This window comes from Erigeron canadensis, chromosome 6, assembly GCF_010389155.1.
Source record: "Erigeron canadensis isolate Cc75 chromosome 6, C_canadensis_v1, whole genome shotgun sequence".
In the NCBI taxonomy this organism is placed as follows: Eukaryota; Viridiplantae; Streptophyta; class Magnoliopsida; order Asterales; family Asteraceae; genus Erigeron; species Erigeron canadensis.
The window spans coordinates 6,166,167-6,183,440 of NC_057766.1; the positions used below are offsets into that span (position 1 = coordinate 6,166,167).

General features: G+C 35.8%; 1 protein-coding gene across 3 annotated transcripts; it reads left to right on the forward strand.

The window, feature by feature from the left end:
- The first annotated feature begins 8,554 nt into the window (after positions 1-8,554).
- Positions 8,555-15,818, forward strand: LOC122603423 (OVARIAN TUMOR DOMAIN-containing deubiquitinating enzyme 1-like). Of its 3 annotated transcripts, none has more exons than XM_043776119.1 (10): positions 8,555-8,687; positions 11,161-11,423; positions 12,456-12,521; positions 12,603-12,686; positions 12,781-12,903; positions 13,991-14,043; positions 14,154-14,203; positions 14,654-14,754; positions 14,871-15,157; positions 15,621-15,818. In XM_043776119.1, the coding sequence occupies exons 2-9, from the start codon at positions 11,253-11,255 to the stop codon at positions 15,138-15,140; spliced, it is 918 nt and encodes a 305-aa protein (XP_043632054.1). In that variant the 5' UTR covers positions 8,555-8,687; positions 11,161-11,252; the 3' UTR covers positions 15,141-15,157; positions 15,621-15,818. The 3 variants fall into 3 exon arrangements, with proteins under 3 accessions (XP_043632054.1, XP_043632055.1, XP_043632053.1); XM_043776120.1 differs by lacking the exon at positions 8,555-8,687 and adding an exon at positions 10,408-10,474; XM_043776118.1 differs by lacking the exon at positions 8,555-8,687 and having other exon boundaries at positions 10,702-11,423.
- The last annotated feature ends 1,456 nt before the right edge of the window (positions 15,819-17,274 follow it).

Genomic DNA, 17,274 nt, shown 5'->3' on the forward strand with positions numbered 1-17,274 from the left:
TCGTTTTCACTTTTATTAACTTGAAAGTCGTATACTCGTATACCAGATAATTGATACTATCTTTTATGATAACAAATGGTCGCAAAATATCCTCTAATATAGACTATTTGGTGTCATTACAATGAACCTGTATTAAAATTTCTGGGTAAATTTAGGCAAAAGATATGGAAATATCATGTTTTGTTATTGATCTAGATTGTTCTTTCAGGGAAATATTCTTAGCAATTGCAACTTCTTAACTGTTGATTATTCTAACTCCCACGGTCAAGCAGGTGTGGGGTGATGACTAATGAAGGTTGGGGTGTGTTCTGTTTTCACAATTGCGGGCAATAAGCAGAAACTTCCTTACGATTTCATTACTCCCAAGGGCGGGCAGGTGTGGGTGGTGGTGAAGGTTGGGTATGGTCTGTTTTCACAAATGCAGGTCAATAAGCTGAAACTTCCTTATGATTTCAATCACAATTTTCTTCTTGTTTCATGTATCAATCATCATATGGTTAAGAATAAAACATACAGTTTTGCTCGTTCGACATGTTTATAGTTTTTTAATCAGATTAGCCCTTCAAAATACAGCGACATCTTTTATGCAGATATAAGAAATATATAATCGTCCCTAACTTAATTCCTTTTATACAAACAGAAACACATATTATAACTTTATATATCACAATTCAAAATTTGCAAGAGCTGGCTCATGGAAAATAGTATCCCAACAATTAAAACCCATCAATCTGTCTTCTTCTATCTCTTTCTTTTACCGTACTTCCTATCAATTTCCACGCCTTACTTGGAGCTTTTTACGGATTATTGAGAAAATCACGGATAGGTTGGCAGCAAATTTCACATGGAAATTGTTGGAAAATAACGAGTGAGGATTGGCAGTAATATATCAATAACATTTTTCGACAGGGGAAGTAGTTGAGGTTAAGTGGCATCGTCCCAAATCAAACCAAGAAAGGGGATGGATGCATACCCCATATATGCACCTGCAGGCTGAAGTTGGTAGTGTCTAGAATCATAGTCCCATTAACATTCTTCTTCCCCATCTTGCTTCATCGTCGTGTATGACATCGAGATTTAGAGGAGGAAAGACGAAGAGAGAGTGTGTAGTGGGATTTGGGTCGGGACAATGGGTTTATAGCTATGGACGATAATATATCATGGTAGATATCTCAATGACGTTTATGTTTACTAATATACCCTCATGTGCAATGCATGTGAGGGACTTAACAGTGCCAAGTAGCGTTCGTTAATAACAAGGACTGTCATACAAAATGCAACTTTAAGGATAAACACTGATAGAATAAAACATGACGTTAAAACTAAAATCAAGACAAACACAAAGGACGATTATTTCTGGTTTTAATGAAAATCTAAATAATTATACAATTTAGCCAATTGAAGTTTCATTTTTAGTTTGACAACTCAAGAATATATATTAGAGAAATTGTCACAAATCGTCCCTTGGTTTGCTCGATTCGCATTTTCAAATTTGTGCTTTTTTTTCATTAGGTGTCGTACTTTTCATTTTCATTGTCAATCGTCCCATATGTGCAATGCACGTGAGGCCATTTTCATTAGGTGTCCCTGTGCTTTTTTTTTTTTTTTTCATTTTCATTTTCACAGCCGTTAGTTTTCATCTGTTAAACCCCTTATGTGCAATGCACGTGAGGGTATTTTCGTCCAGTTTGTAACCATATGGACTATTTGTGATAAAACATCTTTGAAGGTTACACACTTCATCATCTTCCCCCGCAATTTTGGCCACTATCCATGACCGACCGGTCACCGCCTGCCACTGTCAGAAAAGTCACCGAAAGCCGAGAACAACCACCCCACGCCGACAGCCTCCATTTTTTACCTCCACCTCACGCGATCTCTCTCTAAAATCCCTAAATGGGTTCCCTTCTCTCCCTGGGTTGAATCGCTGTGAACACCACCAACCCACCACTTGCCAAGGGGGGGTTTCTTTTAGCTAGGGTTTGTGTGGAATTCTCGTCTAAGCGTTTTGGTAGCAATCTCGAGTTCTAAGTCAAAGAACCGGGGGAGAAATCTCGAAATAAGTTTTTCGGTGACGTCTTTCCTGCAGCAACGCTCAAAGAGAAGGCCAGAATTCAGAAACGGGGGAGAGAGATAGAGAGATAGAGAGAGAAAGAGAGAAAAAAAAAGAAAGGGAGATGAGGTGGGGTGGTGGTTCTCGACTTTCGGCAACTTTTCTGGCGGTGGCAAGTAGTGACCGGCCGATGAGGATAGTGGCCGAAATTGTGAGGGAAGATGATGAAGTGTGTAAACCATCAAAGATGTTTGATCACAAATAGTCCCTATGGTTACAAACTGGACGAAAATAACCTCATGTGCATTCACACGAAGGGTTTAACGGATGAAAAAATGGTTGTTAGTGCCAAGAACGATTGGCACTAACAACCATTTTTTCAATTATGTAGAGGGACACCATTAAAATGAAAAATACAGGGACACCTAATGGAAAAAAAAAAGTAGAGGGATTAAAATGTGAATCGAGTAAACCGCATGGACGATTTGTGACAATTTCTCTATATATCAATTATGTAAAAATAAAATAAACACTTAACGCTTCAAAAACTTACAACCTATCAAACACTTGAAAGTCTAACATATATATGTGTGTGTGTGTGTGTGCGCGTGCGCGCGCGCTTTTAACTTTTTTTTTTTTAAACGGCGGGTGGGAAGGTCGTTCCATCGAGCTGAGCAGTGACATCCAAACGAGCAGTATGCTCAGGGTTCGAGGCGCCTTACACCGCTAGTACCCCCAAAGGGAGCCCATTTTACGCTAAAGAAGTTAATGCCCGAGATCAATAGGGAATACAAGATTCGATCCCATGATCTCCAAGCCAACATCCTCTCTCGTCAAAATGCCCAGAAGGTACACAATTTCATATTACTGATTATTTTTATTACTTATCAGGGGCGGACCTACATACAACGGAGGGGTAGCCGGGGCTAAGGCTCTATTTCGTCCATAAAGTGTAAAATTTTTAAAAGTATTTTATGTTATATATTGGTGCTACGGGTCTAAAAGAAGTAGGATACCGGTCCAATAAAAAGATAATTGTAATTTTATACATCGTTTAGGAAAAGAGATGGAAATAAATACCCACTAACTTAATTGTAACTTTTTAATTGTACATAGTGTTATAATTGTGGCCCAATTATAACCATTAACCACACGTCATATCCTTATCTCCAACAATAATCACTTTAAGTTCATTTTAAGTTATATTTGCTAAGGTATTGTAAGGTTGCATGATTGCTACTCTTCCCTACTCTCAAAGTAGTCGGACTCAGTAGACATGTATATCTTCTTATTATGTTCTCGGCCGACAGCTTTGGTATCTAAATACGTTACACTTTTCGACTTTTACCTCTTTGTGGCCAGAGATCGTTATGGAAGCATTCTCTCTATCTTTGGGTAGAGGTAAAACTATCCACAGCTCACCCAAACCTTGCTCAGTGATTGGTACTGTTGTTGTTGTTGTTGTTGTTGTTGTTGTTGTATTTAATTCCTATAATTTTTAGCTCCTATGATGCTATTAGTTAATTAACTATATAAACCCATTTAAAAATACTGATAAGCTTGTGAAGTCAGAAGTTAATTTTAATTCTTATGCTTTTTGGCAATAAAACTTGTGAAGCCAGGTTTGCGTAATCAGATGGGTGATAAATCTATGAATGGTTGTCTGATTTGTGGAATAGAAAGGGAGGTACTTGAAAACATTCCAACTAAGAATGTGATTGCACGATATCATAAGCAAGACCGTAGAGTACAACTTCCATTAGACAAATTGTTATTGTTAATATTTTGTTTTGCAATGTATACATTTTCTATATCTATAATACATTATAAAGCAGGACCATGTTTTTTGAAAATCTCAAATGATGATTTGAATCGCCTAAAATGTCTCTCTCCTTTTAAAGATAATTACCCCTTTACCCCCACCCTCTCCAAACACCACCACTACAACTACCACCGACCACCTTCTACAACCACCGCCATCTACAACCACCACCAACCACCGCCGCCGTCTACAACCACCAACCACCATCGTCCACGATCTATACGGCCACCGCCGTCTACAACCACCTCCAGCCATCACCGCCACCTCCACCACCGCTGCCGTTACATACCACCACCACTACCCATCACCGACATCGAAGCTGCCGCCATTATTTCACCACCGCTGCCGCCGCCTAAAAATTCATGAATCTCGCCGGAAAACTTAGATCTACGATTGCTCCCCCGTTTCTTTGAACTGGAACTCAAAATTGTCACCAAAATGCTCAGAAACGAAATCCGAATAAACCCTTGGCAAAACAAAACCAATTCAAGCTTCGCTGGAAAACTCAAAAAGTCGTCGGAAAACCTAGATCTACGATTGCTCCTCCGTTTTTTCGAATTGGAACTCGAAATTGTCACCAAAATGCTCAGGAAGAAACTCCGCACAAACCCTTGCCAGAATAAAACCGACTGAATGTTCGTCGGAAAAGTAAAAAACGGGATTTCTCTTTCGCATTTTCAAATTAAGACACGAAACCCATTGCAATCAAATCCGAATTCGATCGCAAACAAACCCTAGCCTAATGTTCTGTCCAAACACTTCGCCAGAAAATTCACCGTGAAAAACCACGGTGAAACGAAAACTGAAAATATCTTTATGTTTCGAGATCTGTTTTTGATGTGGTACAGGCGGTGGTGGGTGGTGATGACCGGCGGTGGTGGGTTTCTTAAGAATATATATATATCTATAATACTATATGAAAAGAAGTGATGGATGATTAATACACTTGGGGTTTTTGTTGTATGAAGAAAGGGGCGGATCCAACACTATATTGTGGAAGCACTTTTGAAGACGGGGAAGAAGGATAGAAATGGGAGAAAAAGTTGTAAGTGACTGGGTGGGTTACACTTCTTTTTAGATCTGAATTTTGAATATTAAAGAGAGAGAGTGTGTCACGTAAATTCTAAAAGTAATCTTTTCTTCTTCTTCAAAGTTGCTATATACTACCTATATGTTTAAAGTTACAACCTAATTTTTTAAACTTTTAAAGTTATTAATATTAGAGTAAGATATCTATTAATTACTATTATCAAATATTTTAAATTTTTAGTTCATGTATCTCATAACAAAACTTATATTTTTGTATTATGATTGTTGAATAAATAAAATAATAAAAATTTGATCAATACATCCAACAAAATTTTGTTAATTAACTTATACATTCCATAAATTTTAAAAATTTCATTTTTAGAATATATAGATTTTGAGAAAATGTAGTAATACAAAAAAAGGCAAACAAATAAAATAAATTTAAATTGTGAAGTCATCCATATAATGGAGGTGATTAGCAGGGAAAGAAAGAGATAAACCAGATTTTATTTAATTTTTAATCTAAATTTTCATTTTAAACGTAATTATAGTTAATCATATTATTTGTTATGTAAATATAGTTATACATAAATCTGTTCAAATCTTAATTATTTCATAAAAACATTGATAGCTTTAGTTGTGGTGATAATTTAATAATTCATTATACAATTACAATAAAACTTCATGCTTTATCTATACTTATTATACCCGCTGCATCGCGCGGGCACTGCCCCTTGTTATATTAAAATGCAAATAGCATTGTTTAACATTTTAACTTTCAACATTTTATAAAAGACATCAGACAAAGATCGAGATGCAAGTGGGCTTTGGAAGGGGATGAAAACTCTAGATTTTTTCATGGGCTCATTAATAATAGAAAGAAAAGCAACTCCATTCCTGGCCTAATGAACGGAAATGAGTGGGTGACCAAACCCAAACTTGTCAAAAAAAAGCTGGTGTTCGAATTTTATAGAGGAAGATTTCATGAAGACTGGAAAGAAAGACCATTGCTAGATTGTCAATTCAAAAATAAAATTTCTGATTAGAAGGCTGCCTTTTTGATCAGCCCTTTCACAAAGGAGGAAATAAAAAACGTTGTTTTTTCATGTGGAGAGGATAAAGCCCCCGGTCCGGACGGTTTTACTTTCAAGTTTATTAAAAAGTTTTGGAACAAACTTGAAGAAGATTTCATCCAGATTTTCCGTTGTTTCCAGGAGAGAGGGGAGATAAACAGGGGATGTGGCTCGGCGTTTGTTACTCTTATCCCTAAAGTGAAGGACCCCGACCATCTAAATGACTATAGGCCCATTACTCTTATCGGTGTCATTAGCAAAGTCATCTCTAAGGTACTTGCAAACAGAATCAGGAGGGTGTTGGGGCCACTTATCTGCAACAACCAATCGGCGTTCTTGGAAGATAGGCTCATCATGGACGGGCCTCTAATTCTAAATGAAATCATCTCCTGGACCAGAAAAAGTAACAAAAAGGCATTTATTTTTAAGGTAGATTTCGACAAAGCGTATGATAATGTGAACTGGCAGTTCTTACTCTCAGTTATGTCACAAATGGGTTTCCCTCGTAAATGGTGTGATTGGATATCTGGTGTTTTGGTATCTGCTAGGTCGGCGGTCTTGGTGAATGGGTCTCCCACTTTCGAGTTCCAATGTTCTAAAGGAATAAGACAAGGGGATCCAGTCTCACCATTCCTTTTCATTATTGTCATGGAGGCGTTGTCAGCCATGATGAGAAAAGCTTGCAATATTGGGTTAGTTAAAGGGATCGAGTTGCCCAATCATGGGCCCGTTATATCACATCTCCTTTATGTCGATGATTGCACGTTCCTGGGGGACTGGTCTGATTGTAAATTGAAGCAGGTGGCCAGGATTCTTCGGGTTTTTCACATATGTTCGGGTCTAAGGATTAACATGGGGAAATCAATGTTGTTTGGAATCGGGGTCACAACTGAAGAAGTTAAAAGAGCTTCTGAAATTGTTTGCTGTAAATCGGGTACCATTCCTTTCATTCATCTTGGCATCCAAATTGGTAGTAACATGAATAAGGTCACGAACTGGGACTTCTTGTTCGATATTTTTAAGTCAAGGCTGTCAAGTTGGAAGGCATCTTGCTTGTCCATGGGGGGGCGAGTGACCCTCATTAAGTCCGTTTTGGAAAGCCTTCCTACGTACTACTTCTCTTTATTTAAAGCACCGCTAAAAGTTATTGAAGGTTTGGAAGGTATTATTAGACGGTTCCTTTGGGGAGGGAGTGGTGAATCGAATAAGATTCATTGGGTGGCTTGGGATATAGTGACATCCCCGATCTCCTCGGGTGGACTTGGATTGTGTAGACTTGTAGATTCGAATATTGCACTCTTATCAAAATGGTTTTGGAGGTATCGACTAGAACCTGAAGGTCTTTGGAGGAAGGTTATGAAGGCGATCCATGAAACTAAAAGATGTTGGTCTGCCATTCCATACAACAAAGTGGTGACAGGGGTGTGGTATAACATCGTTAAATCTATCACAAAGGTTAAAGTTACAAATGTGTGCCTTAGTAATCTCTTTAGAGGTAAGTGTGGGGATGGCTCACAAATTAGATTTTGGCTCAATCCTTGGATCTCTAATAAACCTCTTAAGGAGGAGTGCCCGAGGCTGTTCAAAAAGGAAAAAGAAAAGAAATGTCTTATTATAGACAGGTTCTATAGTGAGGCGGGAACTTTCAGAATGTTTGAAACCAAAGATATTGGCGGACTACCTGATGACGAGGTGGAAGAGAGAAGAAAGTTGACCAGATTGTTGGCTAGTCAAAGCCTTAGAGAATGCAGGGACACTTGGGAATGGACTGGTGATAGCAAGAACGGTTTCAACGTTAAAGCGGTAAAGGAATTTTTGAGAAAAGACAAAGATGTCAGTAGCAGGTTTGTGTTCAGTTGGTCTAAGTGGGTGCCGAAAAAAGTCAACATCTTCATGTGGAGATTGGCCATGGATCGTCTTCCTACTCTCGTGGCTTTAAAGATAAGGAATTGTGTTTACGACTCGAGCATTTGCAAGCTGTGTAACCAGGTTGAAGAAACATCAGAGCACTTGTTTTGTTCTTGTTCAGTCTCGATGGAAATTTGGTACAAAATTGGTACGTGGTGCAAAACCCCCCCTATCTTCTTGTTTTCGGTTAAAGATCTGTTTGAGTTCTTCCAACTAGACAGAATTGGTAAATAAGAGAAGGAAATCATAAAAGGTATTGTGTTTGTTTCGTGTTGGTATATATGGAAGGCTCGAAACGAAGTAAGATTTAACAATGGTGTCATTAACACGGAAAAAATACTTCAAGACATTAGATCGATTGGGTTTCTTTGGTATAGAAATAGAGAAAAACATTATATGACTAGTTGAGAAAATTGGTGTAACTTTGCTTTGTTGTAATCGACTGTACAGTTTGCCTCATCACTTTGTGGTGGTGTAGGCCGTGTGATTAATAAAAGTTCATTTTCTAAAAAAAAAAAAAACTTACCTTTGTACATCCTTTCGCTAGTTGTGTCTCATTATTACTTATTGGAACAAATCAAACCGGAGCCAAGCGAAAAAAGTCATCCCAAATTGCCAATAATAATGTGATGAAAGCGCAAAATTGCACCTATTCAGTAAAAGATTTTTAATTAGAAACGCAGCTACACATAAACAAACACACACTCTATCTTTCTCCCTCTCATCACTGATTGATAGCATCCTATTCTTCTCAAATCATTCATTTTAATTTTTTTATAAAAAAAATCCACACAATCTCCAGGTTCGCTATTTCTCTCTTCTTTTCTTTTTAATTTCCAAATTTAGGGTTTCTTACATCTTCTCTAAATAAATTAGGTTAATTTCTTCGCGTCTCAATTAGGGCAAAATATCAATAAAATTTCTTATTTTTTTAATATTATATTTCAGTGCATCAGTTACTTACAGTGTAGCAGTTATTATTTTTACTTCCCCTAAAATCTTTTATTATTTACTATTTAATTCACACTTTCTTCCACTTTTATTTTTTAAAGAAAAACCTAATTTCAAATATTTGATTAGAATGTATATATATATATATATATATATTATATAATGTTTAATCAGTTGCATATGTATATGACACTAACTGGTGTAATGGGAAGGGGTTTGATTAGTATTGGCGGTTCTGGAAGTTTAGTGTCGGTTTTGCGATTTTCGCCATTTTCGTAGGTCTTCGTCCGTGGGGGGCTTGCATATTGTCTCACAGTTATCAGTTTTTATACATATTTGAACTCCGTAATCTTGATTTTCGGACGTGTAAATCGTTTTTATAATTATATACATTTTAAGCTGTTACTTACATTGCGGCGTATCTCATATGGATTGCCCGTTTCAAAATTCTAACACTCTAATTTGGAAAATACTGATTTTCAATACTAGACGACGCGATATGAGTTTAGTTTATTCAAAACCAAACAATAATTCAAAATCGTCTATTTGGTTGTTACTAAAGTTCGTTTAAGCTGGGCGATGATTTATTGTATAAAACCTAAATGTATTTTGTACTTCATTTGGCGTTGATGATGATCTCCATCATGTTTCTAGACATAGGAAATAAAACATGGGCGTCTGCTAGCTTTATATTTATTTTTTATATCCTGCTATATGTCGATAACTTCAGTTTTTATTTTCATGGAATGACCCCCGATCTCTTATGAGACAATATTCTAGATATATAAGACTCAAGATTTTGGTCAATACCCTGACACAAATCATGCTATTCTAATTGTTAGTTGTTAAAAGCGCTCGCTTTTGGTGCCTGGGCGCTAAGCGCATTAGATTCCCGCCAGTTCGCATCTGAGCCTTAAGCCCAAGGCCCATAATGGGAAAGGCGGAATTATGGGGAAGGAAACCGGTTTTAAGGATATAGAAACCTAACAAAAGAAAGGAAACCTGTTTTAAGGATATAGAAACCAGTTTTAAGGATATAGAAAGCTGTTTTGATAATGGATTGTGAAAACCGGTTTCCATTCTTTTTGGAAACCTGTTTTTATATTTTGTGTGAAAACTGATTTCCATAAGGGGTTTCTATTGTTTTTTCATAGGGTTTCAATTTTTTTCTTTAGAGCTACAGAAACCAGTTTCCTAACATTACTAGTGTATGTTGTCGTTCTTTAATAGATGTTTTTATATTTTTTTAAATTCTACTATAGATAATTTCAACATAATTATGAATAATTTGGTTTCAAGTTTTTTGTTTCCAATTTATGAACAATGTATGTTGAACTTTTTGATTGAATGCATTATGAGTTATTTAAATGGTATTTAGTGATTTGAATGGCATTTGGTTTGTTATTTGCTTAAGTGCATTTTTTTTTCCGGGCCCGTGCTTTTTTTGCGCCTCTCGCCTAGGCCACATTTGAGGTCATTGCGCTTTGAATGCGCCTTCGCTTTTGACAACTATGATTGTTATATACTTTACATGTAATTACCTCATCTCTTATTCATTGTTATGTAATCAGGTTTGAGCAAGTGAGCATCTTTTTAAACTTCTGAGGTTCATGAATTTGATTCACCTCTCTGACACGGGTATCAGAATATAATGTCTAGGCTCTCTTATAAGTAATAAATCGTGGTTTCATGTCAAGATTTTGTAGGTTTCTTACTACTTCAAGTGACTCCTAGTGTCTATACCAGAACTGCAGATACTATTACTTTCAAGAAAAGCACATTAAATTTAGTGATCATAGTTAGAGGCGTAGGTATATTACATCGACGCATCCACATTACAATATTCTAATCAAATCTTATATTACATAGATGCATCGACATTACAATATTCTAATCAAATCGTATATTACATCGACACATCCACATTACAATATTCTGATGAAGTCCTTTGCATCGAACTTTAGAACTTAGTTAGTGCACTGTCATATTGAGTGTGTACTGTAAAATCAAAACGTAGTAACGTGCCGAAGAAGCATTTAGATTCAGAGTATGATGCTACGAGGCTATGAACTGGAGTCCAATCGATTTTATAAGATAAAATAAATAATGATTTAAATGTACTTTTGCTATGTTCTAAGTCATCTACCATTCAACCTTCTGCTTATAAGTAATTTTCATCTATTAATTAACGCAGGCATAATTGGGTCATATTTTTTATATATTATATTAATAGACTATCATTAACTTTATTGATTCGCATAAGAGCAAATACGGGCTGACCACCATCTTACCTAATTTATTTCATGATTGGCACTTGTGAAAAGTGAAAGCAAGGACATAAGCAGACATCCTCTTGTAGTCTTGTCTTGTTGGTCAAGGGGTTGCAGTATCTCAGCTTCATTTTCAGCGGAAAAGGATGCAGAACCATGATGAGATCCCGGTGGAACCGGAAGCTGAGTCCACAACCTTCATCACAGATTATGAAGTTGATGGTGATTGGTCCAATTACAAGGACAGTGATGTTATGCAACAACAGTCAGCAATATGGGAAGAGGATGCAGCGAAGTTTCCGTATGTTGGTGATAAGGTAAAGAATATTTAACTTTAAATGCCCATCCTCCGATAAATTACTTTTTGTTGTTATTATTCAGTGAATATATGATTAAATATCCATGACAGATGTATGCCTATAATATTCATCTGCAAATGTACTCTTCATAGCAGTTGTATCTTTTCGCCGAATATCTATTCTATGCAAAAGTTTTTGACTGATTCTTATTTGTGTGTGCTTTACACTCGCAGACAAATCTTTCTTTTCTGTTAGTCATAGGCTAAGTAGTCAAGGACATAAATTTCGGTATTTCGGTCACGGACTGGTATACGAAATATCGTTTTTTTTGTGGTATTTCGGTAATTCTTATATTTTATATATATATATATATATATAGGGGAAAGATAAAATGAGTCCACCTAAAAAAAGTCCATGTAACTTACACATGTGTAAGTTAACTCCGACCACCACCATGATTTTCCGGCCACCGCGTCGCCGAAAAATCATGTGTAAGTTAACTTACACATGTGTAAGTAACTTACACATGATTTTCCTGTGGGCCCGTCGCCGGAAAGTCTTAGTGTTTTTACAAAAACGTCTTGTATAGCGTAGTAGATGATGATGGTGGTGTGTAAGTTACGAAAATCAATGGACTTTTTTTGGACTTTTTTTAGGTGGACTCATTTTATCTTACCCCTATATATATATACATAAATAAGAGTAAAAGATAAAACCTGGAAGTGCTGAAACATAATTCACCGAAATTTCAGAAATTTCGGAAATTTCGGTGGTACTTCGGTCAAATTTCGGTCTAAACCACCGAAAATTTCGGAAACGATATCTAAACCAAAGTTCAATACCGAAATTATGTTCCACCACCGAAAACCGGTATACCACCGAAATTGATAACATAGGTCATAGTTTAAGGACCTCTTTTTGAATTCATACTGCTGAATGTGGTGGTTGTTTTTTCAGCTTGTTTGGGGGTTATCTGTCCTTTGGAACATGAACTATGTGCTATTACTATGGATAACATTGTGGATCAACATCTATGTTGTGTCACTGCAGGAAACCCTCTCGTCATTAGAAGCTGAATATAAGTCGGGAAGCCCCATTTTACTGGAGAAAATTAAGGTTTTTTTTTTCCTTGTGTTGCATACCAATTATTATTTGGAGTATCAAAATTTACTTTCAAGGATCTGAATTATCGTGCAGGTGCTAAGCGAACAATATGGTGGCATCAGGAGGACTCGTGGCGATGGAAACTGTTTCTTTCGGAGTTTTATGTTCTCTTACCTTGTAAGTTAATTGATATTGCTATCCTTTGTTTGAAATATCTACATTTTTTGATAAGTTAGTAGGTTTATTGTATGTTTTCTTTTTAATAAACAAGGAACACATTTTGGAATCCCAAGACGAAGCAGAGGTTGAGCGCATTAAAGTTAGTGTGGAAAAATGCAGAAAGACACTTCAGGATTTAGGTTATGCTGACTTTACGTTTGAAGATTTTTTCTCAGTAAGTGTTTCATTTATATTATGTTCATTCTTTTTTCATGGCTCATAAGTTGGTATGTTTTATGTGGGCCGAATTACCCATAGTTTATCTTTTTTGGCACTCTTTTCTTCCGGGATTCTACATCAGCTTCTGCTGGCATAAGCTATTGCAAACTAGTAAAAGATTATTGGATGTTTATATTGTATTTGTGGTGTTATTTGAATTTAAATCCATCAATGAGTCTCTGATCATTTTTAGCGGTTACTCTACATGTTCCTACTACTGACATTTATAAAAAAAAGTCTCTACTAAGAGGAATTCAAGCTTCTTAACAAGTCTCAGACCATTATTAGCAGCTCCATTACATGTATCTACTACTGGTGTTCATAAAACAAGTGTCAAGTAGACTACTAAAAGATAAAAATACTTGTTGTTTAAACCGAGATTGTACCTCTCAGTTTCTGATGCCAGCTTTGTATAATGGAAGATAATGAAAGTCAATATTGTAGGTGAAATAATATAAACCAAATATTGCACATTAGAAGTATAGTACTCTCTGTTTTCCTGAACCTAGTAACAATTTTCTGTTCATGCTCACCTGAATGAACTCAAGTATTGCCATTAGGTAAAGTTATACTCATATATTCTTTTTACCCATGAAAAAAAGTCAATACCCTTGCTTTAAGATTTAATTTAATTTGTCACTTTTGGTGTATTTCAAGTTAATTGAGTATTAGTCAAAAGCTTTAACAGTTCAACCAACTACTATATTTGCTAAACCAAAGTTTGCATATACTCAGATTCTGTTGCTTAGTTACTTTGCTCTGAAACAGCTGCAATAGCTCTAAAGTCTTGGTAATTACCTTTAATGAAATGACATTTGAATCTAGAAATTCAGGGTTTTCCTTGGCGAAAGTTTATTTTTGTTCTTATTTACATCTGCTCTTATTTGATATTCTATTGTGCCTTCTTTTCCAAGTTTTTCCTTTTTGCAACTTACAAGTCTGCTCTTCTTTGGATCTTTGATGTATTCGGTTTTGTGCTTTTTATACTTTGTTTTTGTATTTCGCTATTTCTACTCTTTAATTCTTGACCTTGTGCCAAACAGCTATTTATCGAGCAACTGGAAAGTGTACTTCAAGGGAATGAAGCTTCCATAAGGTTTGGAGACTTTTTTTTTTTTTTTTCGGCCTATAACGTGTATAAAACTAGATATAAATTGAAATACCCAACTGTATCAGAAGTTCTGACTTTATTCTTTTTTTGTTCAGTCATGATGAACTTGTAGTGAGAAGTCGTGATCAGTCAGTATCTGATTATGGTGAGTAATGCACTTTGGAAAGAACTCATACTAGAGATGACAATTTTAACCCACTTACGTTATAGTGTCTCCATTCAGGTTATGGTTTGTATCTTACAGATGAAAGTAAAACTAAAATACAGCTAAAGGGAAAAGGGTTAAAACTTAAACCGCTTGAAAGTCTCCTTAAGCAGTAAAGTGCACTATGAATGCTTACAGCCTTAATTCATTTTCGATGTAGATTATTATTGTAATTCCTTTTTACAATAGTTATTACATTAACTATATATAGAAAATAGGCACAGTTGTGTAGGTTAACCTAAACTTGTACTATAAGTAAACTTGCTTTGTCCTTTTACTCTGTTACCCAACTTGTGGCCTGTCCATTTTTGCCACCTAGTCACAGATCGTATTATTATTTAGTAATTTTGCTGCAACCATGAGTATTTCCTAACTAAGGATGCTGTGTAGTGGTGATGTTTTTCAGATTTGTTACTTCGGGAGAAATAAGGAAGCGCTCCGAATTCTTTGAACCATTCATACTTGGGCTGTCTAATACAACTGTAGAGCAGGTTTGTTCTACTCCAAGAACTGCAATGGACTTCATACTTTTCCTCCAAGCATTTTCAAATTGTTGATTTTTTATGTTCCATAATTCTGTTTATTGAACTACTTTTTGCATGTATAGTTTTGTAAGACATCAGTGGAGCCCATGGGTGAAGAAAGTGACCATGTACACATTACAGCATTGTCTGATGCATTGGGTGTCCCTATTCGTGTTGTATATCTTGATCGTAGCTCATGTGACAAGGAAGGGGGTGCCAGTGTGAACCACCATGATTTCGTTCCAGCCACGGGTGATGCTAGCACTAGCACTACTGAGAATGGCTCTGAAACAACCCCGTTCATTGTATTGCTATACCGACCTGGTCATTATGACATATTGTACAGAAAGTGAAGACGTCATGTGTTTTGGTAAGTTGCTGGCCGATCCTGACTAACTAGAGGGTGACAAAATGGCCGAATTGATAGTGGGTCAAACTTGGTTAGTTTTAGTAAATGTCACAATGGGTTGGGACAGACCGACAAAAAAGTTTTTTTTTTTTTTTTGTGTGTGTGATTTGTATAGATAATTAACGTGTTAATTACAATTGAAAAGTTATACTATCACAATGGTTTTCAAATTTTTGAAATAAAACAATTATGATGATCGTGGCATTAATTCACTTTCGATGATGTTTGATCTGTTTGACCCGTTTACCCCATTTCTGTATTAGCTTAATAGATATTTTTAATTTACGAAACATTCACTAGGCTAACTCAAATTGATCTGTTAAATCGTCTCCTCTATCTTCTTGATACGTTCAAGAGTTAGTTAAAAACTTCTTTTTTTTTTTTTGGAACGGTGTGTTGAAAACTATTGATAAACTTATTGTAGGTATCAGTTGCTGTGATCTATTTCAGGCAAACCCAACACAAATGGCAAAACGCGAAGGGAATGGTTTCAAAAACTCTGATTACATTTCTCCATTCTGTATGCTTGGATATGAGGTCTTAATTTTTATGGATTGTGCCAACGATTAGCAAGTGTGTTGCCATTTGGTCTGGTATTATTAATCCATGGCTTTTGGATGCATCCTTCTTGATTTTGCTTCAAGCAATAATTTTCTGCATTAATTCTGATAAATGACATCAACCTCACACCTGTAGAAAATTCTTCATCATTTCTTTGTTGTCAAACATCCTGTAGAACACCATAACTCCTAAATTTGTGGTGGCTTCCAAATTTAAGGAAACCAAAAAAACTAGGGAGACCATGATTTAAATGTACTTTTAAGGAAATTTTTCGTACAAAAGAAAAACTGCTTTTCAGATTATCGAAATTTTTGAATAGTGAATTATTGTTTTCCAACTAAATGACTAATTACTTTTATAAACCAAAGAACTATTCATATTTAGGAACTTGAAAATGAAGATTGCTAGACGCATTTGAGAGGGTGTTTGGTGGTTGTGTTACTCACTTGTACGGTTACAAATGTACTTGTGTATTAGAATAGGAATGGGGTTGAATAGAATATAGATTAATAAGTTCATTGTGAGAAAGTGGAAATCAAAAAGAATTTTAGATATCCTCATAGCCCACCATTCTTGATGGGTTTCAAAACCCATTCCGTAGTTTCACAAGCTGTTGTCTCGATCTCCTTGTTACTATTATTACTTACAAATTTAATTAAATTAAAATCTATATTCCTTTGAAAAAACTTGTATACAATTTAAAATGTATATCAAACCTCTATCTTTTGATTTTATGTCATAGACGTTGAACAATCCTATCAGCTAAAATTTATGAAGCACAGATCGAGGTCTGTTAAAATTCATTAAAGAAGTCCTTAAAAATGTTTTAAAAAGTGTGCTCCAGACGTAACGACTCCATATAGACTCAAAAGCTGTGTTTTGAATATGCATGTGTGTACGTGTATGGTGTATTGATGTGTGAATATAAGAAGGCAGATAAAAAAATGCATATAAGCATAGAAACATAACAAAATATGTGATCATAATAGTGTTATGGGCTTATGGCTATCCTTGTTGGGCTTATATTGGTACCAAAAATGTACACGGGCCTAAGTGGTCAATTTACCTTTTTTTTAATAGTGTTATGGATCAAATGGGATTGGTCAACAATACTCGTATGCTAGAGCCGACCATATATATTCAAATTAGTTACAACTCGTCTACATATGTAGTTCATTTTGGACCGTTACAAATGATAGTATATAAGTGTCAAGAAGTCCGTAACCAAATCACTTAATCATTCAAATAATCAGAGACTTAAAGAGTGGATAGATGATATTGTGATGAGCCGATGACTGGTATAAATTGTACAGCCATAAACTTTACGTGGAACCAAAAACAGAAATCTAACAATGGTGTGTTGAAGAACTTGGACAGGGCGATTTGGACTTCATCAACATGTTTTTAATGCTCATGCTATTTTTTCTTAAACTGCCAATTGACCAACAGTTAAATTCCCTTAAACTCCTCCAAATTCATTAATCTGATCACACAAAAACAACAGGTATCAAAAGGTT